General features: G+C 50.5%; 7 protein-coding genes across 7 annotated transcripts; 4 read left to right on the top strand and 3 right to left on the bottom strand.

The window, feature by feature from the left end:
• Positions 1 to 884: 884 nt before the first annotated feature.
• psf3 (DNA replication protein PSF3) lies at positions 885 to 2,368 on the top strand. The gene is made up of 6 exons (XM_746575.3): positions 885 to 1,127; positions 1,186 to 1,254; positions 1,305 to 1,363; positions 1,425 to 1,614; positions 1,692 to 1,800; positions 1,857 to 2,368. Exons 1-6 carry the CDS (start codon positions 1,086 to 1,088, stop codon positions 1,922 to 1,924), a joined length of 537 nt encoding a protein of 178 aa, XP_751668.2. The 5' UTR covers positions 885 to 1,085; the 3' UTR covers positions 1,925 to 2,368.
• A 1,245-nt stretch (positions 2,369 to 3,613) lies between these two features.
• On the top strand, positions 3,614 to 7,071 carry AFUA_4G11602 (uncharacterized protein; the record flags this gene model as incomplete). Its single annotated transcript, XM_001481520.2, has 5 exons — positions 3,614 to 3,752; positions 3,826 to 3,909; positions 3,964 to 4,041; positions 4,129 to 4,415; positions 4,445 to 7,071. 5 exons carry the CDS (start codon positions 3,614 to 3,616, stop codon positions 6,818 to 6,820), a joined length of 2,964 nt encoding a protein of 987 aa, XP_001481570.1. The 3' UTR covers positions 6,821 to 7,071.
• Positions 7,072 to 7,260: 189 nt separating this feature from the next.
• Positions 7,261 to 9,110, bottom strand: AFUA_4G11590 (uncharacterized protein). Its single transcript, XM_746578.2, has one exon. The coding sequence runs from the start codon at positions 8,980 to 8,982 to the stop codon at positions 7,516 to 7,518; it is 1,467 nt and encodes a 488-aa protein (XP_751671.1). The 5' UTR covers positions 8,983 to 9,110; the 3' UTR covers positions 7,261 to 7,515.
• A 97-nt stretch (positions 9,111 to 9,207) lies between these two features.
• On the bottom strand, positions 9,208 to 10,547 carry sod2 (superoxide dismutase sodB). The gene is made up of 4 exons (XM_746579.2): positions 10,215 to 10,547; positions 9,634 to 10,040; positions 9,513 to 9,580; positions 9,208 to 9,443 (listed from the first exon to the last, which is right to left on the bottom strand). The coding sequence occupies exons 1-4, from the start codon at positions 10,336 to 10,338 to the stop codon at positions 9,353 to 9,355; spliced, it is 690 nt and encodes a 229-aa protein (XP_751672.1). The 5' UTR covers positions 10,339 to 10,547; the 3' UTR covers positions 9,208 to 9,352.
• An 8-nt stretch (positions 10,548 to 10,555) lies between these two features.
• AFUA_4G11570 (putative G-patch domain protein (TFIP11)) lies at positions 10,556 to 13,202 on the top strand. The gene has a single exon (XM_746580.2). The coding sequence runs from the start codon at positions 10,737 to 10,739 to the stop codon at positions 13,038 to 13,040; it is 2,304 nt and encodes a 767-aa protein (XP_751673.1). The 5' UTR covers positions 10,556 to 10,736; the 3' UTR covers positions 13,041 to 13,202.
• A 114-nt stretch (positions 13,203 to 13,316) lies between these two features.
• On the bottom strand, positions 13,317 to 23,896 carry AFUA_4G11560 (membrane morphogenesis protein VPS13). Its single transcript, XM_077804647.1, has 5 exons — positions 23,424 to 23,896; positions 15,803 to 23,315; positions 14,121 to 15,741; positions 13,653 to 14,069; positions 13,317 to 13,595 (listed from the first exon to the last, which is right to left on the bottom strand). The coding sequence occupies exons 2-5, from the start codon at positions 23,234 to 23,236 to the stop codon at positions 13,555 to 13,557; spliced, it is 9,513 nt and encodes a 3,170-aa protein (XP_077660790.1). The 5' UTR covers positions 23,237 to 23,315; positions 23,424 to 23,896; the 3' UTR covers positions 13,317 to 13,554.
• A 79-nt stretch (positions 23,897 to 23,975) lies between these two features.
• On the top strand, positions 23,976 to 27,025 carry AFUA_4G11550 (DUF3429 domain-containing protein). Its single transcript, XM_746582.2, has 5 exons — positions 23,976 to 24,163; positions 24,298 to 24,540; positions 24,594 to 24,650; positions 24,751 to 24,975; positions 25,034 to 27,025. Exons 2-5 carry the CDS (start codon positions 24,313 to 24,315, stop codon positions 25,460 to 25,462), a joined length of 939 nt encoding a protein of 312 aa, XP_751675.1. The 5' UTR covers positions 23,976 to 24,163; positions 24,298 to 24,312; the 3' UTR covers positions 25,463 to 27,025.
• The last annotated feature ends 30 nt before the right edge of the window (positions 27,026 to 27,055 follow it).

The raw sequence follows: 27,055 nt of genomic DNA, 5'->3' as shown, positions 1-27,055 counted from the left end.
TTGACGATGTTATCTGCCTATAGCTACCTCTCTACCTACAGAAGGCATAATCAGGATGTAGAGTCGCTGCTCCGTACCTATCTACATAGATATCATCCGCTCAAGACCTACGACCTCGAAATGGTTCGAAGTCGAACTTATGAATAATAAAAAGACATTTCCGAGTATCTAAGACATGTTCGCAGTGTAACTGCCCAGTGGAGTCGCACTATTTTGATAACAAACTCCCTATGGTTGGCCCTGAAAATCCCCAGTTCTAGATCCTCCAGGTTTGTCCCGTCCTGAGATAGTAACAAAACCGTTTCATCTTCGAACCGAGATGTCATGCTTCCTTTGTCTGTCTATATCTACACCGATCCCACCTATTCAATTCAACCTAAATTGTTTGACTTTACAACTCTTCAGGAGGATCCACTTGAGTTTGTGATGAAGGTAGTGGAACAAAAGATCAATGTCCACGTAGGTGCAGTGTGACCTCGGGTCGGATCTCTGTACGGTGTACGTTCAGTAGTAGTGAGACATCTTCGAAATCTTTGAAATCGCTTGTCAGATCCTCCCAAGTAAGGCAAGACGTCGTTCTTCATCCGCCGTCGACTTCGGAATCTGCATCCAATAAACATCCTCATTCACGGTCCTCCTTGTTGGCGTATTGTCTGGGATGCATATAGTTCTGGGGTGATTCAAGCCACTTGGCGCTATGCTTCGAGATGGTTCCGGCGTCAAAAGACATCTTCGTAACTTCCAACATATGCTTCTTGCCATCGGCTAGGCAAGATTTTCTAAAGTTAACTTGAGGAGTGTCGTAAAAACGCCATGAATTTCTGGCTGTGATTGTCAACTTAGTAGTACTACATCACACATTTGAGAGTAGCCAAGTGAAGCGCACGATGGCCAGATAACTACGTTGGAGAAGTGCCAAGAAGTGCCAAGAAGTACCGAGTACATACCAATGGACAATTTTGATATATTATCACGTGACAACGCGACGACGGTACGCGCCATCGAGCAAGATAGATCACAGCTAAATAGCATTGCTTGTATTATCCGGCATCTTGACAATCGTACTACTCGGAGAAGACTTCGAAATGTCGTACTATGACGTTGACTCTATCTTGACAGACTCTCAAGTATGTGAGTCGGTACCTTGACAACGTATTTTTTCCTGACCTAACGATTGCATACCAGAAACTGCCCTGCACATTTGAACTTGAGGTCCCAGGGCTTGGCATCTTGGAGGGCAATCCTGGAGAAGATGTGGGTAAGGATACCCCAGGAGAAGAACACAGAATTTGACGATCGTATAGATCAAGGCAGGGACTCGAATTGATCTTCCATTATGGCTGGGTGTGATGTTATCAATTGGGTCAGGATCTTGCGCAGCATGTGCTCTCGACGAAGTAGACTCCCGCTAACTCCAAAGAAAGAGCACGTCTTGGGACTTCACGATTAGTTACGCTTGACCTTCCCTCAGCATTATCAGACCGGGTAGTGAATGCGCTGAAAGCCGATCCCCGAACCGTCGATCTGCGCTCACTGGCACCGCACTTTTACAGTCTGAGCGAGCGGGTGCTCGACCTCTTTGAGGAGGAAGAGATGGTGGATGTTCTGATTAACGTATGTATAAACCCACACCAGACTGCGAGGAGCTACCGAATTCCTCTACGTTTTTCTGCTAATCTTGGCCTTGACAGACATTCAAAAAGCGCGCAGCAGAAATTGCTGACCACGCACATAACCCCAAGGGTGCTCTAGGGGAGGGTGCGGATTTTCTTCGAGGGCTGGATGAGACGGAGAGGCAATGTATGTGTATTTATCCCATGACATGCAATTCCCGGCTATTGACTACCGTCAACTAGTGTTCCGCGTGGCCCACGATAGCGCAAGGGAGACTCGAATCTGGGCAGGGGAGGCCAAAAAGAGATGATCGGGCCAATCTCAAAATGATTGTTAGAAGCTGAGCTGTGCTCGCTCTTGGTGTTTTAGGGAGAATTTTTTGATTAGTTCCTGATAGAGATCCATGACACCGGTTCCACACTTTCCTTTCGTTGGTACACGGGGTAGGACGCTTAGAGCATGAGCCTCAAGATATCGGTCACTAGTCCTATTTTCGAGCAAATGACTCGCAGTTGGCCCAATAATGCTAGCCTACGTGCAGGGCATAGTTGTCAGTGTTCTTGGCATCTAATATTTACCAGATCAGTTGAGTAGCACATCGTTGGAGTAGCTTACTTTGGGCGACCATCGATTATCTTCAGTAAATCCAGGGAAGAGGAGCTGAATATTATTGTGATCACCTACTATGGGTAACTGTAGTAGCAAGTGACCTGGTTCATTGTGACTATATATCTACAGGAAACCAGTTACTATAAGCATGCTGGAATTATTTGAGCGCAGCCATGGCTGAGTATATTTCAAAGCAAATACTAGTATCAGCGATGGGGAAAGATGCTACAGTGTTAGCGGCCAGCAGGTCCTCTTGTCTATTAATCGATAAGATATCTTCATGATATCCATCTTGTGCTGTGGTAGATACTGGTGGACGACCTACCTAGATCTGGCGTACCGCACATGCGCAACTTGTGGCTCACGGCTCACCCCGCCTTGTGGGGTTGAAGCATATTTCTTTTGTTGCTCTACTCTGTACTACAAACAATTAAGACGGAAGGAATCATGGTACAGAGTACTTTCTATTATTGAGTGTATCAGTATCTTTGAGTCAACTTAATGGTGAAAGGGTAGGTGTGACAATGGCAGATTGCTCCTATATGCCTGAGCTCAATGATGGTCCAGCCCCTGAGTTCTGACAGGATGACAAGCTAGTCTACATAGAACTTTAGCCGTACCTTAGTCTCATTGCTTACTCTTTAGTGGACACTAACTAGCACAAAAACGCCAATGATGATTGGCAAGAGATGAATCCATTGGTGGTTTCTTTGATCCTTCAGGAAGGGAACTCCGAGCTACCCTTTCTCCAAAGACTGATATCCTGACAGCGGAAGTGAAGGACGACGGGCTCAATTGCCTATATCTTATCTGAGGTATGACGATGATTATCGACAATTCGGAGAAGAGTGACAACAATCGCAATTCAAGGGATAAAATTCACTAGATCGATCGCCGCTTGAATGCATGACAATCGGTCGCATGGCAACACCTGGCATTCCCCGACCAGTCCCCATATCGTGGGAATCTCCGTTTCTTGCTTAGCCTAAAGACTTACAGACTCACAGTTGACTCGTCACAGGCGCTTGTCATCATCTTCTTCATCCCCTCACTTGATATAGTGCCAAAAGGCTACATACGTTGTGCGTCTCCAATATTATCACTGCCCTCCCTTCTCCTGCAATAGGTGAACTTTCCGTTTCTTCTCCTCGTTGATCATTGTGCCTCCAGCCTCAAAATTTGGGCCCCTCGCATCGTCCATCCGCCAGTACTCCGTATCGCGAGGGCTCTTTAAGTCAACCCTTGCTCAGTGGATGAAGTAATTTCCCAATTTGATGAAGACTTCTCCCATCCCTACAGGACGCACGGCTGGCCGTTCTGTTGCAAATTTGTCAGATCCTGCAATGTGCTAGCTAGCTAGCTGAGTGGCTCCTGTCTACACTTAATCAGCATGGATTTGAAACCCAAGCGACGTAGCACAGTTTCGGTGCAATCAACTGCCCCTTCTACCTTGCGACAGCCCTTCGAGCCCTCTTCCTCCGCGCCTGTCCCTGCTCGCCGTACAGCATTCCTGAGACACTGCTCAAACAGTAAGCCCACCCTTGATTCGCAAGTCCCGTTTGTAATACACAAAAGAACTGACTTTGCCGCTGCGTTCCACAGACAAATCCGATCCCCCAATTCCTGCGGCGCTTGCTCGTGTTAAAGGCATGTCCACTATGAATAGTCCGTCGCGATTGGATTCTGGTAAAGTGTGCCTGAGTTCTGCAAGATTATCTCGGTACTGATTGATATACACAGAAACGTCCTGGTTCAACGGCCAGTCTTCATTGCCTGGAACGCCTCGTGCCACACGAAGGAAACATGGATCCAGATCAGGTACGAGTTACAGTTGAGCTGTCCTTGCCCTCCGCGACGCTGTGGCACCATAGAGAAAAGGATGCTGACAACTGCTGTGTGCGACAGGGACCCCAGAACCTGCTTCTACCCCTTTAGTGAACCCTTCGTCTACGCTTTTACAAGACCTCCTAAGAGAACAACGTGCGACTCGAGTTTCGCGGGGCCCTCCTCCTACAGATGACTGTGCAGAATGCATGCCTCGTACCCCCGAACGCTCGCAAACTCAGTCTCAGACCCAGACTCAGTCCCAGTCCCAGGAAGATGCAGGTTCTGAGAGACAACGCAAGATTAATAGCGCCTTATCGGCGGGTCTCAAGCAGCCACGAGAGATGGGTTTCAGGGAGATGGACCAAGTAGGTTTACCCGCGAGAAGAGTCATCAGTCAAGCCATAAGTTGACGCCCAGCCAGTACATTTCGAAAATCAACAAAGAGAATTTCGACCTGAAACTTGACATCTTCCATCGCGCACAACAGATGGCCGTCTTGGAGAAAAGACTGGAACGTATGCAGCAGCTGGAGGAAGACGTTCAGCACATGCGCGATTTAGAAGAGGAACTGCAAGAGCTTCGTGATGTGGAAGAGGACAACCAGAGACTTCGCGAGTCCAACGAGCAGCTCCGTCAAGAGATTGATAAGCGAGACCAGGCGGTCACCGAAGCCGTGGAATTGATCTGTCAACTTGAAGCGAGATTGGAGGAGCTGGAGGCAGGTGCGCTTTCGTCCAGAGCCGCTACAGCTCGTCCTTCGTCCAGCAATGGGCCAGACGCAGCCACACCTAAGAATTGTGTCACTCCAGATATACCAGAGAGGTCTTCGTCCAAGAAGGGCACCTTGCTAGGGGATAATAACCGAGTCTCTTCGGGAAGTCGTTCTGTCACAAGGGCCCCTTCGTTCCTCCATGAAGAGCAGCCGAGTACCGCAGCTCTACGCAGTCTCTACGTTACCTCTGAACATCCTTCGCGCTCTGTAAGAAGCGCTATGACGAAGACGGAGAGTATGAACTCAATGACTGAGATTACCGAACCAGAGTCACCCAGATTGAGTGCTCTCAGTGAATGTAGCGAGCTCATGCCCTATGACACTATAAACGAGGCGCCTCTTTTCAACCAAGCCGACACTCCAGTCCACCGGGAAAAATCAGTGGGGACAAGTGAGACTACCCCAAGGCCCAAAGGCGAAATACAGGCAAGCGGTCACCTTCGCAGCTCTAGCTGGAACCAGCCTCAAGTGGAATTATTTCCGACAAGTACCACTCCAAAAGAAAGGCACCAAACTCACACCAATTGTTCGAAGGAAGAGGGCGACTACGTTATCAAAAACGGCATGTTCTCAAGCGCGCCTCGCCAGAAGCTACGGTTGGAAGATGTCTTTGGAGGGTCAAAATTACCCCCTACTCCAGACACAATGAGTACGGCCTGTGCGTCTGGGACAAATAGATCGAATGGCAGTAGCGCCAGGGAGAAGGTTCAGCCTTACCAGCAGTGCTCTGGCCCCCCAAAACTGGGCCGGCCACGGTCCGCAGGTGAGCTGACAACAAAAAGCTCCGATCACAGAGACTTGGAAAGAATTGACCCTGCTCGGAGTGATGTGACTCTCCCTCGTCTTAGTACTGAAGAGCGCGAACCGACCCCGGCTATCTTTCCCCTGAACGGCATCCCATACAAGACGGATTACGTGTTTGACCCAGCTTCTCCAGAGCAAAGTATGCGTTATTTCAGCGACGCTGATGACGTGATCTTCAACCCTGTGGGAATTCAGAAAGTCATCTCAAAGATGGAGAAGAACTACTACTCTCCGCCAGCCCCTATAACTCACAAGCAAATAGCAGACATGCCATCCATATCGCCCCCCTTGACTCCTCAAGACTGGGTCGAGGCGGCAAAGCCAGTTCCGCGGCCCACGAAAAATAGACCTCTAAACACACAGACCTATACCGACCTTCCGCCGTCTAAAGCGACTGGGACACGGGCTCCCAGTCAATCCACGTTCCTAACACGTAGGCATAGTGTGGACTCCACTCTCCGAGACCCCGGAGTCCCAGAAATAACCACGCTTCCTTTGCCTCCAGCAGACACAAATCCACAGTCTGTACATCAAGAACGGGAACACCGACGACGGATCAATCTTCGGCCACCATTCCTAGGCCGTCTGGGGCAGCCTCGGCGTCTTGAGCCATCCCTAATAACCGATCCAGAGGATAGTGGAGATGGTGCGCCCTCCCCTGTCATTCGCAAAGCCAGGATCATGGAACCGCCAAAGACAGCCAAGACCATTGAAACTCTGGATGCTTCACAACGGATTCACGGGGAGCTCTGCGGATCGGCACCGACCTACGCTGCTGCGGATACTGCAATCAGCCCCAGCAGGACTCTTCCCCATTCTTTCACAGAGTCGAACTTCTGGTCACACTCATCAACGACCAGACCATCAACGTCCGCTAGCAAGGGGCATAAGAGACGCAGCTCCCTTGGCATTTTTGGCTTTGGTTGGATGAAAACCTCGAGCGGAAGCGGTTCTCATCATAAGAAAGCTGCAGCCGACGCGACGGCAACCACGCAGACTACCAGCAAGGAACGGCCAATACCTCGGTGGGCCCCTGACAGCTCCAATACTTTACCCGAGGCAACAAAGAGCGTCGGTGCATATGGAGCTTTCCAGGACATGTCAGTTTCTGTCAGACATATGGCTCAAAAGCAAGACAACGACGATGCGACACGTCGGCCACGATATATTGAGCGAAGAACCCGTCGACCTTGAAGGATACGGCGGAGCAATGCCAAAAATACCCGGATTTGGGAATATATGACCCGTCCTGTGCCACTTTAGATTCTCTTATCACGTCGCGTGTATCTCATGCATGACTTTTATGACCTGCTTTGATACCCCGAGCAAATAATTTCATGTGGGACTGTACGACTACCGATTGTATAGGCGGTTTTCATGGAATGCAAGCATTTATTTGCTATCGAATTATGAGAACATCTTTGATGATATATGAAGCATTTGGGCGTCTTTCTACTTTTTGTCCTGGTTGTGGTTCAGCAGGTCTGCCAACTCACCACCAGTGCCACCTCTCTTTTAACCTTATGTTCCTTTGTACGTTTTTGCACGGCGATCCTCCTTTGATTATGACTTGCTTCCTCCTGTTACTACTCGCATATGATGACAATTTCATTTGACTCCACGGGCGAACTTGTCCAAGACAATCATTTCTATTTCAGAACTCATTTGTGTAGACTATTGAGATAGCTAGATTAATCAAAACGAATCCAACGATTGTAAGATTTTGTCCCAAATACCAACCTAGAAATATCAAACCCGGTCTATATCATTCCCAAAATGCAGCCAGTGCTATCCGGATACTCCTTTTCTTTTTCCTTCATACGCCACGACAAACGGCCAAAACTCCCAGAAACTCAGTCTATAGTAGGGGATGAAAAAAAAGCAGCCACTCAATACCAGCTATTCCCTGCCTCCCCGAGCCTCTTCCCCTTCGGATTCATCGAGACAATCCTCTGCCCCGGTATATGATCATTCGTAAACGCCGACTCAAACACCCCGGAGATGGACCGCTTCCCTAGCACCTCAAACGAGTCATACCCGGCCAGCTCGCCATTGCACGCGGCCCACTCGCGCGATCCATGTGGAGAGCTCCCATCACCCAGATCACACCACCTCGTCGCCACGATCGCATGCCGGAAGCGCAGACTCCGCGGGTCGGACCGGTCTTCGGTCAATTTGATCTCGACCATGTACTCGGACGGACAGTCCGGGCAGCGGCGCATGGGGCGGCACTTGGCGCACAGGGTCGCGAACTCGTTGGGGTTGTACGTGCGGCCATGGTAGATATCCTTGGCGCGGTGCTCGAGGCCCTGCAGGCCGCCGGTGGCGCGGGGTTTTGGGACATGGCCCAGCGCGCACTTGCACACGTCCATGAGTTCCCCGTCGCGCCAGTGCGCGCAGACAGAAAAATACGGCCAGTAGTCGTCGCGCGAGTAGAGGAGCAGGCGCATCGAGCTGGGAGCTAGGTCTGGGTCTGCGAAGGTCGAGCTCACCACCCGCATCAGCAGCCTGCCCTTGTGGATGTGGTACCGGGTGTGGTGGGACCAGCCGTCCCGTCGCCAGCGACGGGAGAGGGAGTCGACGGGGATGCCGTAGGCGGGGCCGAAGCGGTGGGCGCGCAGCGCGAGCTGCACGAAGGTGAAGTGCAGCATGCGGGCGTGGGTGATCCGGTGGCGCGGTGCTGGGAGGAGGGGGTTGCGGGCGTTTGGGCAGTTGTAGAGAGGGTTGACGACCGTTGCGGGCTCGAGTCGTTCGTGGCCCTCCTGCGTGCGTCGGTGGTATCGGCCACAGGGCATGCAGAGGAGATGATGGGGGAGGTATCGGTCATGTGGGACTAGGAAGTCGATTCTGTATTCGCGGTTCTCGGGGAGGTTCAAGGCCATCCAGGGCCCCCGGCCCAGGAGGAGGAGAAGTGTCTTGCTGGCAAATGCTAAGCTGGCTCGCTCTGCCGGATTGAGGTATTCTGCAACAAGCGCCCACAGGTCTTGTGATAGGCTTGCAATCATCGGCTCCCCCGGGGGTCGATTGTCTTTTTGTAAGTCTGATGCGAAGCCATCCGAATCTTCCGTATCAAGAATGCCTATCGAATGTAGCATAGCTGTAGGGTCGCGAGTCTCGCCTAGCTGGGTATCCACCAGTGCATTCTTCTCCCGATACTTGAGGCGATGAGCCTGCAATGGTGCAAGCGAAGGAACTTCAGGAACTTCATCACTGGCAACGCTCGGTCGCGCAGCCGCTCGCAGGTTGGGTGTAGATGCGGTGTTCTTGCGGAGGACTTGGCGGGATTTCTTCGGTCGCAGAGCGTTTGTCAATAAGGCTCGAAAGCCAGTTTTCTGTCCTGGACTCTCTGCAGACATCCTGCTGGAAAGGCGGCAGACAAACTGAGTGGGAGACAGTTGAAGAGTTGGTCCTCCTCATACTGCGGAACGGATCTGGAGGATTGAATTTCCGCTTTTGGAGATTGCATGATGCCGTCAAGAGCTCAGTACGGTAATAACGATACCGGCTGTTACGGGAGATTGTGTCCGCGACTATCCGGAGAGCTGCAGGATTTCTACTGTGGCTACAAATATGAGGTGAAATTGCGAGAGTGACTGGCAATTGTTGGTGCATTTGTTGATTAGGACTATATCAGATACAGGAAATCATTATACAATCATATGCGACAAACCAACAGAAGAATGCTCCAACCAAAAGCCGTGTCAATATACGACGTTCTTGGACAATCTATGCGGAGAAGCGCTTCTCCACAGCCTTCCAGTTGATAACCTCCCAGATGGCCTTGAAGTACTCGGCCTTGCGGTTCTGGTATTGCAAACTGCGGAGTGTGTTTGCATCAGCTACTGTTCACCGGCATTGGACGGCAGAGCTAGCAAGGGCTACTTACTAATAAGCATGCTCCCAGGCGTCAATGCCAAGAAGAGGCTGGAACTGACCAACAACAGGGTCTTGGTTCTAATTCGAAGTTAGTAGTCTGGAATGGACTCCTTCAGAATGCTCGTACTTACGGCATAGGTCTTGATGCCAATGTGTCCGGTCTGCTTGTCCCTGACAAGCCAAGCCCATCCGCTTCCCTGGATGCCGGCCAAAGCGGTGTTCATCTTACCTTGGAAGTTTTCCAAGCTGCCATATGTCTCATCGATGGCCTTGGCCAGCGCACCACTCGGGGGCTCACCACCACCAGAGCTCTTAGGGGCCAGATTCTCCCAAAAAAGAGTGTGATTGAGGTGACCACCGCCGTGGAAGTTGATCAGGGGCTTCAGGGCGATCTGAGACGCAATGTCATTCTTGGCCTGAGCCTCCTGCAGCTGCTCGATGGCCTGGTTGTAGCTGTTGACATAGGTCTGGTGGTGGTTCTTGTGGTGAAGCTCCATGATCTTGCCAGAGATCGAAGGCTCCAGAGCACCATAATCGTCTGTTATGCATGATTAGTCTCATTCAGAGCCTGCAATTATAATGCTATGCTAGTAGATATATGTGAACGTGAGATCGTGTAGTTCGGATACAGCATCGGTAATCCACTTTAAACGGTGGAAGGAGGCTCTTATCTTGAGACGAGGAGTGCATTGATGAGGGGGGGCCAACATACAAGATAGATCAGGCAGAGTGGCCTTGCCGCGAGCAAAAGTCAAGCTCGTAGCAGCTCTTGGAGCAGCCGAAGCTCCCGAGCGGAGGGCGGTACGCGCAGAGGTACGGATGAGAGAGGCGGCCATTGTGTAATTGAGAAATGACGTCCACTGAAGATATGGAAGAGACAAACAGGATGCTATTCTGATGCTCCTCAAAGGCAGAAGACAAGAAACGAAGGGTAGAATGGCAGAAGAATCGGCTCGAAGGAGGAACGGGGAACAAACGTCATTGTTTCTCTACCTCGGAGCTCGCGTTTCCCCGTCCCGTCACCGCCCGAGTGATTACGAAAGAAATCAGATATGGCTGATGATTATCTTCAAGTTTCAAGTTCTGGAAGCCGATCACACGGCGTCGTTGCCAGCTCATTTTTCATGGATTTTTCATAGATCTGATCAACCCCACTTTGCACGCCCTCAGTTATACTGAAAAGGCTGTGAATTTTTAGACATACTTCGTTGCATTTGCCTCCGTTAGACTGGTCATGGAGTCACCCACCTCGTCGTCCTTCGCTGGTCAGAAGCGTAAAATCGTCGAGATGAGCTCAGATGAGGAAGATGCTCGCCCTCCTACAGGATTCCGCCGCTTTGCGAGAGCTTCCTCGCGCTCCGAATCGCCTCCTTCTTTCGGCCTGGGAAGTGCTCGTCGTAATCCCTGGAATGTCAACATGCAGTCAGCCACCGCAGCCCCCCGAGGCGGAAACGCCAATAGCAGCAAACCCATCACTGGTAGAGGGAATTCTTTTGCTGCGCGTATGATGGCTAAGATGGGTTACAAAGAAGGGCAAGGTTTGGGTGCAAGTGGACAGGGTATTGTCGCCCCGATCGAGGCGCAAGCGCGGCCGACGGGCGCTGGGTTGGGTGCCGTTCGCGAGAAAACGAAACAAGCTCGAGAGGAGGAGAAGCGACAAGCAGCTGCCCGAGGTGAAGTTGTCGAAGACAGTTCAGATGAAGAACGGATGAGAAGAAGGAAAAAGAAGGAAGAACGTCAACGGGAGAGCAGGAGTGGGACGGGGACACCTGTCTCTCGAGCGAAACCTCGTTTCAGAACCGCCCGCGAAATTGAGGCGGATATGGATGGTCTGGAGGTGCCAAATGTGCTAAAGTCGCTGATTGACGCCACTGGCAAGGAACAGCGAGTTCTGACCTCCACAGCCGGCCTGATGACTCCTTTGGAGTTTGTCAATCAAGGTGAAGGGGAGGCGTTGAAAATCGCACGAAGAGCGCGTCACGACCTTGAAGCGTTTGCGGATGAATGGAAAGGATTGACGGAACGAAAGAAGTTTGCTGAGTTGGAGGAAGCTCAGATCGTGGAACAACTGGACACCAATCAGCTCAAGACGGATCAACTCACGAATCTTATCACGGCCATTGGGCAGCTGGAGATTTTCGAAGAAGACAGTACGCTTGCAAGGTTTGATGAATTAACCAGCAAGCTCGAGTCGATAGAGATGAAGTACCGAAGCGAGATCGATGAGTATCGACTATCAGAGACGGCGGTCGCTGCTATTCACCCGCTCTTCCGCCAAGCGATGGAGGATTGGGATCCTCTTCAAGAGCCGACATTCCTTGTATCCAATCTTCGTCGTCTTCAGCCCCTTCTGAGCAGGAAGAAAAATGACGAAGCCGTGTCAAGACAAGCGACGTCGCCATATGAAACTATGATCTACACTCTTTGGCTCCCCCGAGTCCGCTCTGCGCTCATTAACGACTGGGACGTGTACGACCCGTCCCCTGCCACATCACTCATCGTATCCTGGAAAGAGATTCTACCCAACTTTGTATTCGCAAACGTGCTCGACCAGCTCGTCGTCCCCAAGCTCAGCAGCGGCCTGAAAGAGTGGAAGCCCAGGAGCAGCAGCAGGCGTCATCCCTCTTCCCATCAGGGCTCGCGCTCTCCTTGGTGGCTCTTCACTTGGCTCCAATACTTGGACGAGCGTCACACTAATCCGAGACAACCCACGGGTCTCCTTTCAGACGCGAAAAAGAAGTTCCGTGAGATTCTGAAATCGTGGGATCTCCGTAAGGGTCTGATAAGTGGTATTGAACTCTGGCGAGACGCGCTAGGATCCGAGTTCGATGTTACCCTACGTAACAGCCTGCTACCCCGACTTGCGAGTCACCTGCGTGACGACTTCGAGGTAAACCCTCAAGATCAGGACTTGACTGCTTTGGAGGATATCCTTAAGTGGAAAGGATTCTTCAGACCCAACGTCCTTGGCCTTCTTTTGGTGGCAGAATTCTTCCCTAAATGGCATAAGATCCTATACATCTGGCTTACCAATGATCCAAACTTCGAAGAGGTCGGCGAATGGTTCACCTGGTGGCGCACCCAGATCCCGGCAGAGATCAGCGAGCTCGCCGTCGTCGACGACGAATGGAACAAAGGTCTCCAGCAAATGGACCTTGCGTCCCGCCTGGACGACCCCGCCACCGAGCTGCCAGTCCCCAACGCCGCAGCGCAACCGGCGCCCCCAGAAGACGTGCCCCACGCCGCTCCAGAGGCGCCTGCCCCGTCTCGCAAACCCAAGGTCGTCGAGGAAATCGCCTTCAAGGATATTCTTGAATCTTGGTGCATGGAACAGGGTCTTATCATACTTCCCCTGCGGGAAGCGCACCCGCAGAACGGCCAGCCCCTGTTCCGCATCACAGCAAGCGCCACCGGGAAGGGCGGAGTTGTCGCTTTCGTCCAGGGAGATGTCGTCTGGGTTCAAAACAAGAAAGCGAAGGATATATGGGAGCCTATGGGTCTGGAAGACAGGCTTGTGGAGCGTGCCGAGGGCAAGTGACATATCCGCCTTTGTCTCAACTACTTCGAGTTTCCTGAGAGCCTCTGTTTCTCGCGTTCGTCTGGGAAATTGATGATACCCATGTTTGCATTATTTTCTCTTAGGTAAATTTATCTTCACGTATGTGATGAAATGGACACTTCGTCTAAGCACGACTTTATGAATCTGAGCATGCCTTTCGACTACATTCACTAGAAGACACCTCAAATTAGCCTTGAGACGGATGTATAGTTACAGATGGTGGTGTAATAAACTCTGTAGTCTACTTTGACACTATAAGAAAGATCAAGTGGTCTAGTTTTCATTAAAAAAAGTGTGAACTATGTACATTGACAATATCATGCTCATCAATAAAAGGGCTGTAGTAGAAGTATATACTTTGAAGAACGGAATGCGAGTGTGCAATCTGACCAAGTAAGTTAATGCATCACACATCCTCGTGTTCGTCCCCTTCATGACATTGTCTTGAGAAAGAGACGTGGCCTGATCATTTAAAATGGAAGTAGATCTCAACTCAAACTCTCGTATTGTACCTTTCATTGAATGCGTTGACAGCTTTTGTTTCAGATGGTTAGCAACCATTCACTCTGCAGGTTATCGGGGGAGACCTACCAATGGCGATCTGACGGTACAGCCAATTCCTCGAGCTTTCGTCTTGCACGGGAATGAAAGGTCCGTTTGCGCCACCTTTCAGCGTAATGCTCATACCAGTCCGTTCCTTGGAAATGGTTTGGATGTCTGTTAATCGGATATCCCATTCTGTTCGAAGCCTCTTGCTGCGCACAAGCATTATTCGGTCGTACGTCAACATGACCAGCATGTCCTTGCCTGGCAGCTCCAAGTGCGCAATGTAATCTTCGTTGAAATACTTGCCGTCGTCGGCTGTCTTGAGCCAAAATTGACCCAAAGCCTCGCGCTGTGAGTATGGCCGCACTATACCGTCCGTGGCAATGAAACGGGTTAGGCGAACACGGTCAAGACCTTCCGCGTCAAACACTGTCGTGGTGTTTCGGACGCCCTCGGCGAGATCTAGACAACAGTCAGCATGAACATCTTCATTTTCTTGAGGAATGGACGTACTAGAGGCAAGGTCGAAGGCGCCTATTGCCGGCTTGGTGGCCAGTCCAAGTACACCCTTGCCGACACCCTTGATGAAACCTTGGAGACCTTCTTTCTCCGCACCCTGTAGCGGGTGGCGAGCAAGTCCTCCAATGCCGCTTGCTAAGCTGTTTGCGAATGCATTTCCACCGGCGGTGAGACCATACAATGCATGCTTTGGCCGATTTCGAGACTTCGACATTCGTCGCTGATCTTGAAATTCTTTGTCTAGCGTAGCGACCGCAAGTCCCTTGGACATGCTTCCGGTGAATTTGGCCATACTGTCTGAGAAACCAAAGACGGACTTCTTGACAAAACTTGTAGCGCCTTTTGCAATACCCATGCCCAGTTCCTGAGGCCGATCGGTCATGACCAGTCCCTGATACGGCTCGTAGAAGATCGCAGCAACACCAGAGCTGACGTTATTGAACAGACCAACTGGATTTCCCAGGAAATCCGCCGACCCAAGAATGACGTGGACTTGGCGAAGGAACTCCTGAGTGTAATGACTCTGAATATTGTTCAGAAGGATTCCAAAAGAGACACGAGCGTTCTCTAACATAAGAGCATTGAGACGAACGGGGGCGTCGTTGATGTTGCCCATTGACATGGATATAACATTGACAAAGAACATGAGGGGGTTGGAGGGCTGCATGTTATTCTCCGCATTAACCCTCTCCGTCCGCATGAAGGAGATATCCAACTGCATAGGCTGCAAATGAAGGAGCTCAAAGTAAACATCTTGGCTAGCACTTTCATTTTGCGGTTCTGGGATTTTTAGATCTTCATCGCAGAGTTTTCCTTCCTGCTCTTCGGACCATGAGGCACCAGGGACCTTTGCAAAATCAAGCATGGCGAAAATGAAGTCCTCATCGAGCTCAAGTGTCATCTGTTGAAGTAGTACCGTGGCATACTTAATGTAAAGTACACCGTAAGAGTCGTCTTTTACGCGTGTAACCATGGCGTGAAAGATCGGATGTGCCTCCATCTCCTTTCCGGTCTTTGGCACAACACTTGGATACAACAATATGGGGAAAATGCCCCCATAAAGTTGATTATCGATCTGTATCCATTTGATCGTTGTGTTCAAAGTCTGGTAAACCCTTGATTCTCTAAATTTGATCTCGATTTCGCGGAAAGTGAGATATAGCAGCTCCTTCAGGTTCTTGTTGATCAACGAGACCCCAATACCCGCCAGACGTAGCTGAGCTTTGAAATTGACGTCCGAGTCCAGTTCCTTTACCTCAAAGCCTGTTGACACACTAGTCTGGGATGTCTGTGCCTTCTGTTGCTTATAAAGACTTCGGGATTGCTTAAAATTTGACAAGACGAGGGTTTGGGTCGGCCCGTCAGCCACGATGTTAATATCAACAATCTTTTGCGGCTCCCCAGGTCGTGAAGGCGGTATTCTCATCGGTATCAGGTTGCCAATCTCGGTGAGCCTGATATGCCTTTCCTTTCCATTACATGTCAAGACGAGAGACTTGTTCTTCGTAGCGGGATAATCCCATGCATATGGCATGATGCTGCGAGGCGGGAGCCGGTAGCGAATTGGCCGCCAGCCACTTGTTCTATCGTCCTCGTCATCCTCCACGTATGGATTCTATAAAGACAGTCTGTGTGTTAGCATGTATACGAGTCATATATCGCGCAGAGATGCTCACAGCTTGGTAGAAGATAAATTCGGAATCACTCTCATTCCGCATGGAGAAGGGCCAATTTCGAGTTTCCAAACTCAAGTGGATAAAAAGTGTAGCGCCTTCCATGATGATATCAACCTTGATAAGCCTCTGACGTTGATTTGCCTTGGCAAGTTTCACATGTACTGTTCCAACGTCTGCAATGTTGAAAGGAGATGACCACTGATTGTTAACGCCGGGGAAGCACAGGCAAAGTTGTTTCTCTGCAATCTGGCGCAGGAAATGCAGGGGCACCAAATTGCCACTCTTGATGGTAAGCACGCTTGATGAGCCGGGTTCGCGGACCAGAATTTCTTCACTCAGCTTGTTTTTCAGGATGAAGCGAGGAGAAATAGTGACAACTTTAGTCATCTTATATTTACCTTCACCTTCCGTAACAGACACCCCTGCATGGAACTCGGACTTCCCTTGCCTATCGGACAAGACAACTTCAAAGTTGCTCCCAAGAGCCTCAAAACTCTGTGGCTTGCTCCAGGCGGAATCTCCTATCTTCAAGATAGATCGGTTCTTCGGATCATCCGATTGATAAGCATACATGTATGGGAGAGCCCGCCCGCCATGTCTTGGGTCGGGGTTCAGGCCCTCACCAGCTGCGGAGCGTGCTGACTGCAAGAAGGCCTTGCTCTGGATCTCCATCGGCATTCCTGTCTTGTTCAAGATAAGATACGGACTGTAGATCGACACCTTGAAAGCGCCTCCACTATCTGGAACGTTGAAGTAATGGAGCTTTAGTCTTAATGGAATCCCTTGTTCATCCTTGAGTGAGAGCATGTGTTCCCTTCGATAATCTTGTGCATTTCCGTTAATTATGGCGAATTCGCTTTGCCTGAAGACGGTGTCCTCTAGGTCGATACTGAGGAGGAGTAGATGAGATAGCTCAACAACATGGACCGGGCTGACGCCACCCTTCCTTAGGAAATTTGTCCAATCCTTTCTTGTGTTCTTGTCGTAAATGCGGTATTTGAAATCATATGGTAGTAGATTCTCAATCTCCACCGGAGCGAAAATACGTATACGCATGTAAGGATAGACGTTCGTCAAGGAATCTTTTGAGTTGTAGGTGGCATTCATTTGGAAGTAGAAGGGCGGAGCCTGCTGTCCGCTTTCGCTGATGCACTTGATTGTGCGAGTAGGTCGCCGCAGAAGATCCTTCCAGTGCAGCGGTTCTGTTGACCATTCATATCCAAAGCCCTGGTCAGGACGGATGAGGACTGAATGCAAGTAGGCGGCGCCTACAGGTGCAGGTCGAGCATCCCCAGGAAGAATCTTCTCAATCTTGAGGAGATGTCCTTCCTTGTGATTTAAGATACCCAGCTCTACTGGTATTTGAGTGTTGTTTTCGATAACCAGAGGCGAGCGGAAGGTAATATACTTGACGTTGTCGGTACCCAGTTTAACTTCGACTAGAAGCCTATGGAGAACACCATCTGCCTTGGGTTTGAGGCTATACAAGAATTCACCCTCCCTAGCCACAGGAATGCGGTTGATGCTCTCGAAGCCGCTCCCTTCGAGTTTCACCCCGACAACGCCGCCTTGGCCTTCAGGTGCAAGAGTCTCACGTACCGCAGTCGAGTCTTCAAATCTCCAAGGGTATTCTTCGCCGTCAGAGAGCTTAGCAGCCGGACCTTCCTCTCTGGTGCTGACATCCGCCCAGACACGAAGATCGAAGCCGGTATGATTGCGAATCCGATAGGGAGCGTCGGCTCCGCGGGGCTTGGAAAGAACATCTTGATCAGTTGAAAGAAATTGGAAGGACTTGGATGCCAATGCAATTGTAGCCGAGGTCACAGTGAGCTCCATGTTCTTATGTGAGTAGGCATCGATTGAAAAGACTTCTGGGTCGACCTCCTTGGCGACGTGAAAGCCGAGTTGCCAGGGTTCAATGAGCGGTTCCCAGGCCGACTTGGAGAAATTGTAAACGTTGATGAAGGTATCGAAGCTAGTGTCAGCATTCAGTGCAGACGACCAATCGCGAACATCGACGGTGAATTTTTTGACGCTCCAGTCGAGTAATGGAAGATCATGCAAGTCCCCTATGAGAATCACTCTGACGCCGTCGATCTGCGCGCTCAGTTCTTCGCGCTTCAGTATAGCTGAGCGTTCTGAAGCAGCTCTTTGGCTAGCCGGTTTGCCGCTTGCCCCCGATGCTCGCCTTGATTTCAAGGCAGGAGCATGTGACGACCGCGCAGCGCTTGATCTCCTTCGAGTGGACTTTGCGCTGGGTTGTCTACCATCTGATACTCTCTTCACGTCGCCGCTTTCTATTTCCTGTGACCTGTTTGCTCTCATTTCGGAGGCCTTATTGACAATCTGTAGTGCCATCAAGATGTCTCTGAGGGAAAGGCGCAGCACCAACGGTTCAATGTGCACGTCTATGGAAGTTAACGATGGGCCTTTCTCCTGTGGCCGACTATCCATGGACAGCTCCAGTGTAAAATCGTCCAAAATCCGCAGCCTACTGGTCTCGAACTTGTCCATGCGACACAAGAACATGCCGACTTTGTTGATCTGCAGTGTAGAGACGTTTTGCTGGGAGAAGAGTACTTGCTTTGTACCAAGCACTATAGCCTCGGTATGTGCGATGGCAGGGTTGGCAATCATGATAATCTGGGCGTCAACAAGGTTCACTCTGAATGAAATCGTCGTCTTGGCGGCCGAGCTTGTCGAGTCCTCGCCTGGGGTGGCGGTGGCAGTTTGGTCTGGACTTTCTGTGGAACTGGATCTTGGCTCAGATGTTTCATCAGCCTCCTCAATCTCTTCTACGGCAATCGGCTCCTCTGCAGTGAAAACCGAGTTCATAAATGACTGCAAAGCGGACAAATAGTCCAGCGCCAGTATGATACGTGGGCTGTCGATCGTCAACATCGCAATAAGATGTTTCTCTGGCCCAGGCGACATAGAGAGACTAGCCATGAATTGCTGTTGCACATCGTTATTGATCAGTGACATGATCTTCCTGAATTTGTTCGTGTCCTGATTGCGGCTGTCGCGAACAGACAGGGAGTGAATCAAGAGCTCGGATTCCAGAGACCCATCGGTAAGCATGCGCAACTTGACTTGGGTGTCATTCAGCGAAAACTTCGACAGGCTCGAGCCCTCCAGATCACCCACTGGCTCGTCGTCCTTTGCAAGAATAAGTTCCAGGCCGACACTATCTACCTTGAAAAGCATATCCAGCTTAGCCCATGTCTCGTCGTCCGAACCCGATCCTTCAGCGATCCTTTCATGTTCCTGGGGGGTCTGCGCGAGTTTCCAATCTGCTCCTTTGCTTGTGTCTGTTACAGACGTAGGAAGATCTTCAAAGGCCTCGAGTTCTTGCTGCTCGTAGTCGGTTGAGAAAGCGCCGGGCACAGTTTTCGAGAGCTCTAGCAAAAATTTGAGCTGCTTTTGCGACACTCTAAGGTTTATGGGAGACATAGACCCTTCGATTTCCATATCTGGACGTGGATTATCATTCTGATGCTCAAGATAACAGATGCTGAACTCCAAGTTGACTTTCTGAATCATCTCCAGCTCTTCGACTACATCTTCCTCGAAGTGGAACTTGGATGTTAGACGGATATTGCGTATACCTGAAGAAATCAGGTTAACGGCGGGACTTTCCGCATCTTCATCCAGAGGAACGAAAGTGTTCTTAGCATAAATCTCTCCAAGATGAGCAGTGACTGTGTCGCGGGGTCGATCAGGTCTCACGGCACCGGGAAATACCAAGATTGGAGTTTTGACAACGACGTCAAATCGCATCTTAGATGCATTCTCTTGCAGCTGGTTGGCTTGACTAGCCGCCGCCTGGCGAGCAGCATTGAAGATAGCCTGCATCTTGCCGAATTTGACAAGGAAATTGATGATCTTGCGATATGGTTCTTCGAGGAAATTGATTTTGATAGAACCCGATCTCAGATAGACCTCAGAGTCATAACCGGGATAATTTGTGCTCTCGGGATCAAAGGTCTCGTATTTGAAATCAGCGAAGTTATCACCCTCAATGGTTAGAAGCCTCCGCAGGTCGGAGGTGGCTGAGGCGCCGGTATTGACATCGTCAATGAGGGTTAAGCTACCGATTCGAGACTGGATAAGCATTGAGCGGCCAACAATATTAAGTCCCACGTCCGCAGTGTTAAGACTCAGTGTAGCAAGTCTGACGCCGTCATTGTTTAGAATAAGGGCGATGCTCTTCAAGTCAGCTTTGATCCGAATTTTTCCCGGCTGTTCTGTGTCCTGGGTGAGAACAGTGGTGTCCTGGACAGTCTCGTCGGAGGACGGCTTCTGGGTTCTGGGCTGCTCTGGGCTTGTGAAGGTGAGGAGAACAAAATCCAGCAGGGTGAGAAGTGTCTTCCTAGTGACCACAAGGTTTATGGTAGATATGGACATATCAAGGTTCATTGCTATACCTTCGTAGGTAGACGAAAACTCGGGTGAATCGGGCTTGACTCGTACAAATTTGAGGTGAAAGAGGTCCTTATCTTCGTCTGCGTCGAATCCCTTGGAAGAAATGATCCTCTTGAAGTCAGGAATGGGGTTTTCCTCGATATAGTCGTCCACGCTCAGAGACTGCAAAACGATCTCTGCGACCATATCGAACGGTCGCGTGTAATAGTCTAATTCGAAACCTTCAGCAACAAGCTCTACCAACAATTGGTCTCGAAACTGGTCATCTGGATCCGACCGGAACAGTGAGCCACGAAGACAGCCAACCGTGAACTTAAACTCAAATTCTTTGCGGTGAATGTTGAGTAGTCTATCGACACTTTTCTTTGTCTGCTCGTGATCTGTCTCGGAATCGGAATCTTCGTCGACGACCGGCAGTTCCCTGGGTACTGAGGGCTGGAAGGAAGCCGATCTTGCTCTATTACTTGTTGTTGTCGATTCACTCGAGCTCTTCGCGGGCGGACAATCGGAAACACCTCCCTCGTCAAATCGTGGAATCGCGATGTCAATCAATTTCATCAGACCCTTGTACTTTGTGTCAGACATCGAAGCGTGTAACTCCGGCAGATGGCCTGATATTCGAGTCCTGGTGAGCTCGGTGCTTTTCGGTATTATACACAGTTCCAAGACAAAGTCCACGTTTATACGATCGATAATATGAAAGTTTCGGTTCATGACCTCGGACGTGAGTTGCGATTTGGTACTCTCAACTCCGGGGCCGATCAAGACCTGGGTGGAGTCAAGCTTAAGAAGGAATCTATCGTATAGCAAGTGCTCCAGTTCCTTGTAGTCGTTTTCAACGTATTGCCGCTTCTGCTTGGCCTGGAGGTCTCGCATGGTCTGCCTATCGACCAGTTCACTATTGACACTGATGTGACCTGCGTCCAAGATGAGACAGAGGGAGCTTTCTTGTGTAATGCTTTCTGGCACTATAATGAGGGGTGCGTGTATGTCGAAGTGAGCGTCGACCTTCTTGTGCTCCTCCAGGGCAAACTCCAAGCCTGCTCGGGTTTGCTGGCGGATTTCCTCGACAGTCGCTCCAGCCGAGTCCAAGAGGGCTCCAATGGACTCCATGTGTCGCTCAGGGGGCTCGAAGAATTTAACAATCTCCACAAGGAACCTCGGATTATAGATGACCTCGATACTCTTCATCTTGACTCTCACCACCGAGTCGGCGTCACCCTCCAGTGGGTTCTTCTCAAGCTGGAATTGAAACAGGTTATCCTCAGCCTCCTCGTACTCCTCGTTGGCTTCCGGATGCAACTCGCCGCCGTCAGGGGGCTGCGTTTGACTGTCCTCGGACTGTGGGAGAGAATCCTTGACCTTGACTATCTGTGGAAAGAGACTACCCTCGGTTGTTCCGTCATACACTCTGAGTCCACCCAGGTCAACTTCAATGAAGAAGGAATCCGGGCGCTGCAAAGCCTTCGCTCGTAGATTGTCAAACACCAATTTCATGACTTCACTGCACTTTCCGTGGGGATCACGCCTCAATGTGAAGCTTCCGGCTCTGAGACCGGAGTTGACCTGAAGCTTTACCCACTCTCTCGGCACTTCGACACTCTCGGCGATCGCTTTCTTCTCATCCCAGTCAATGGCATTATAGAGTTCTTGCCGTTGCTCTTCGGTCATCGTGGTCTCTTCAGATTCCTCCTTCTTGGTGCCCCATATCCATTCCGACCAAGTTTGCTGGCGCGCGGGCTTCTTGAGGCCAATATTTTCCTTTCGCAGTTGATTTCTCGCCAATGACCTCCAGAATCGAATATCCTCGTAACTCAGCTTTCGTTCTAGACGTTCAAAATCCTCTGCCTCCTGTGGAGACAAGGGTTCCTCCCGCTTTTTCTTCTTGAACAGATGGATGTAGGCTATACGGTCGTCCCGTCGTTCTTTGATATAGTCCCACGACCAGCGCCTGTTTCGATCGTGAATTTTGCTGAGAACCGCTTCTCCGGCGAATCTGAACCACGCCCGGGGGTCCTCTTTCGGTCTGCATTTCGGCTGGAGCTTCTTGTATTCCTGATGACGAAGAAAGTAATGGAAAAGATCGACTAGCATTAGAGCATCGCGGTATTGATCATCGTCCAGAACGAAACTAAGCTCATCAAACAGTAATCGTGTCTTGATGGCTGGCCGGTCATGCTTTCCTGACTTATCCAACTCCAAGCCAGCACGGCCACTGACGGGGCGAAGCATAAACTGCTGGCTCTCTTCGCTCTCGATGAAAGTTCTTAGTTTCTCAATCAGCTCCGCGTGACTAATGCCTTGTGCTTCTGCCCCTAGGTCAGAGCCTCGCCCTGTGCCCAGAAGCTCGGCATCAGTGTTCCAATATACTGATAGCGCACCCAGTGTAGCTAGTTTGTGGGTGGTAGTGGAGGTCGATTGGATGAAAGTAGGGTTCCACTCGGAGTCAGTGCTCACAGCGCTAAGTTCCTTCAGTGTAAGACCGACGGCGAAAGGGTGACCTGGTGAAGCAATCGAGTCCTCGTATCGAAAGTGCACGTTCTTGATGGATATTTGGAGGTTGTCAACAACGGCGGTGACGAGGCTCTGGGTGAAGCTCTGGTTCCGTCGCTGCTCCTCCTGGCTCATACCTTCTGTATTCCGCTCTCTCAAGATTTCCGCACTCTCAATCTTTTCCATCTTGAGGTTATAAGCTCTGCGTTCCTCTTCCTCCGGGTCATAGTCCGCATCTTCCTTCGGGGCTGCTAGGAGAAACACATCTTCGATTTCAACTTTGACCGGTTTCCCTCTCAGATTAGACCAGGGTATAGACAGGGTGAGCTCGCCGAGGTGGCCTTCGACGACATTTAACGGAAGATGTAGTTGATCAAGAGCCTCCCGTCGCAGCTCCAGGTTGCGAAGCTTGACATCGCCGGACCAGATACCGATGTTCAATTGTTTTGCATCGAAATTCTTGACATAATAGCCCAAAAAGCGATTGAGCAGGTTTGCGACCAAGCCTTCCAACATGGCTGCGGGGTGCGACCGTGACCCAGGTCGGCCCAGGGAAGGTCAGAGGTTGCTGACGGATGATAACAATGACTCGTACCTAGTGATGATGAGATTAGAAAGATGAGTTAGATATTGATCTAGACGCGTTAATAGATGGCAAAAAATATAGAATGCTTGAGGAATAGATTCGCAGGAAATGGCATACCTGCGCGAGCACTAGATTCACTCGCAAGTAACGATAGATTTAGCCATCCAGGTGGTTGGCAAAAAGCGCATTCACGACTGATGCGGGCCAACCAGTTCAAGACGGAAGTCTATTAGTTTTTACAACCCGGTACGATGTCGTGGATAATGGGGCAAATATAAGAGCAAGCTGTCAGAACGGTAGGTCGTGTGTCCACTTGACAGGAAACCTGGATGAGATATTGCGTGGTCAGGGCGGTAGAAAGTTTGGGTATCAAGGCAAGCTCATTACCCAATTGCGTCGTAAAGAAAATGTATGGCTCAGTACCTGGGGAAACATGTGCTGGCCAACTGATTAGGGGGGTTTGCGTACCAGCAGTAATGGTAGCCGTTGACCAGCCGTGACGCGGCGGATCTCAAGCGGGCAACCATGCGAGGAGTGACGTCGGTCCTTTTCCTGGAGACTTCGTTCTGACTGCATCGAGTTAGATGCCTAGGGCTGCAACCCTGTAGATACACTTGCTCTGCCACGTGACATCGGGTCATCCCGTTATGGCGTCGATATTGATCCGGAGGTCACTGAACGATTTAATGCCTAAGGCAATAGTTTGCCAATGACAGTTACGGGATTGGTCTGTATGGTGTGCCGAAGCAAGTCATTACCACACATCATTGTATCACTTCATTCCCGGTCCTCAGGTTTGACTGCTTCTACGACCACAAAATCTCCACTCTTACGAGTTCAGCTCGGTAAAGCATCAGGTAAACAGCCTTGCCTCCATCCTTAGAGCCATTTTGTAGCACTTTCCAGCCTCAATTGGCTCCTCTGCCGGCTATATTCCGGCTATCCGAGCTTTCCAGACCTCATCACTAACCAACCATCGGGAAAAAATTAGCTACCCCAGTCCACCATGCTCTACAGAAACTCGGTTGCCCGCTCTGTGCTCAGGGCTATCTCTAGCTCCAATGCTTCGGTCGCCCGCTCGACTTTGTCCAACAATGTGTTCAACGCTCATCTGACATCTTCCGCTCGTTTTCCCGCTCGCGCATCCAGCTTGGCACTGACTACCCGTAAGCCCGTCACCACTGCGCTTGTCCGCTATGCCTCCAGCGTCCCGGGTTCTACCAACGTACCCAAGGTCAGTATCACTCATGTTGTGAGTTCTGGTCGATCGCTGATCTTTGTTTGCAGGAAGCCAAGGTTGCCGAGGAGGACCATGACATGATGGCGGGTATCAAGACCGAAGCGGTAAGTTCAATACGCCCGGCCGGCAATAATAACTGGAGCCTGCCGTACCTATGTTATATGTGGGATATATCACTAAACCTTGGCGTTTGGCGACCTTCAGAAAGTTATCAAAGACACTTTTAGCCTTGAGGGCACCCCCAAGGAGGCTCTCTACCTCGGAATGGCTGGTGTCATCCCCTACCTGGCTACTTCCCTCGAGACCGTCTACCTTTCCTACGAGATCAACCGTGCTACCGCCACCGGTGATGGTCTCATCTTCTCCGGCCAGACTGCCGAGCTGATGCTTCACATGCTCGAGCCTATCCAGGTTGGCTATGGTGCTGTGGTGAGTTTGAATTTATCGTGCTGTCAAGCTCCCTATCTGACGCGAAGCGACCCTCCAGATCCTCTCCTTCCTTGGAGCTATTCACTGGGGTCTTGAATGGGCCGGATACGGTGGCAAGCACGGTTACAAGCGCTATGCTGCGGGTGTCATCGCCCCCGCTGTTGCCTGGCCCACCCTGCTGCTCCCCGTCGAATATGCCTTGATAAGCCAGTTCCTCGCGTTCACCTTCCTGTACTACAATGACGCCCGCGCTGCTGCCCACGGCCGTGCTCCCCACTGGTACGGCATGTACCGCTTCGTCCTGACCTTCGTTGTCGGAGCCAGCATCGTGGCCAGCTTGATCGGCCGTGAGCAGATCGCCAACACCATCAGCACTGAGCACACGATCACCGACAAGATCAACGCGCTGCTCTTCCTGCAGAAGAAGGAGAAGGAAGAGGCCGATGCTCGCCGCCGCGCCGAGCTCGGCGAGGAGGAGTCTGAGTAAATGACAAACATGCGGGATACATGTGGTACTCTGAGCATTTTAAGATGCACATAGCACATGATATGGCCTATTGAGGGGTTGGGTGATATCCTGGGCTGCCATAGGCAGCCCAATGTGACAGTAGGAAAGACGTCGCATCGTTTTGATCGAGTTTCTGTAGATTACATGCGAATTCAATGACCTGGCAGACGCTGGTACTTTCTTTTGTTTGAATTCTCTTGGGACTGTATATGAACAGGTTAGACCTATTCGGTGGGATCTCGAAAATTGCTGGAGGAGGCTGAAGAGGGTAGGGGTACGGAGTAGTATCAAGACGGTTACCCAGTCTGGAAAAGTTCCAAACTTCTCTTTGGTGCAATTAATCTAAAGCTTACAGAGCCTACCTAGGTAATTACCTTTACCAGAAGAAAGCAGAGACTACCTAGGTACCTGATGTAGAGTGATTCGAGAAATTCAAGACATATTGCATGATCAGGCGAGAGAGCTCCATGACGAGTTGCTGTTGTAACTGCAGGAAATGGTCAGCAGGAGGGGCAATTTTTTTTACTCGAGTGCTGCGTACGGAGTACTATGAAAAGCCTCGGAATAAGATCATAGTCCAGTTCGTACTTTCTGTGAGGGGGCGTAAGGGTTGGCATACAGACACCCAGCCCAACCCCCAAAGTCCAAAGCTCAGTGCGGAAGGTATGTCGGACTCGGCCCGCTTAAGAGAGGACCACGATTCCGTCCCGTGAGTGCCTGACTGCCTGTAGGCCCCATTCTACCGCCCGTTTTGGCCAACTGGGCCGAACTGTACATCTGATGCTCCTGGCAGTACAGTGCCAGTGTAGTGCGAGTGCCGCATTCTTTTCTTCTTTTCTTCTTTTCTTTTGTTTATTTCTTGTATTAAAGTTGGTCTAGCACCGTCTTCACTCAAGTATCACGAGGGCTATTTATTCATGATGGACTGGATGATCTACCCTTGCAGTGTCAATAAGTCGATATGTTTGCGCAATCATCCAGAGGTGGAACAGGTTTTTCTTGGCACTGGACGTACGGAGTAGATTAATGATCCAAAGAGGCAAAAGGGAAATGAGAAGACAAGTTCGAATTTACAGGGTAAGTCTGGTCGAAGACGTCACAATCCGCCCACTATCGAGCCATAACTACATCTACTGGTGGTACCGTAGTCTTTCTGATCAACGTAGTGGTGTAGATGATGGGCATCAATCAACGATATCATTATTCGCCCATATTTTTAGCTAAATAGATATCTAGATATCTTGAAACCTGAGCATCGTACAGTTGCTCTGTTCAACCCAAATCCTCTGGCTCTTTAGAGGAGTACGGAGTAAATCAAGACTAAAGTAGCCGAACCGAGTATCCGGATTTGACAAAAAAATTTCTCCATCAATCACAGCGCTGGACGAGCTGCCTGCCTGCCACCACGTCCCTGGACCGTTCGCCGCACGGGATATCTCGCAAGCTTATTCGGGTCTTCTCTGTCCGGAAGCAATCTAGATTCTACAACAGGGGATAAATGCCGATGTATGGACTAAAGAGCATGTCCAATAGGGGGGGACCGGGGGGGGGCTATAATGGGTGCGTAAATAT

The sequence above is a fragment of the Aspergillus fumigatus genome, chromosome 4 (assembly GCF_000002655.1).
Source record: "Aspergillus fumigatus Af293 chromosome 4, whole genome shotgun sequence".
Taxonomy (NCBI): Eukaryota; Fungi; Ascomycota; class Eurotiomycetes; order Eurotiales; family Aspergillaceae; genus Aspergillus; species Aspergillus fumigatus.
The sequence above is the reverse complement of the archived record's forward strand: the minus strand, read 5'-3'. Positions and strand labels throughout refer to the sequence as shown.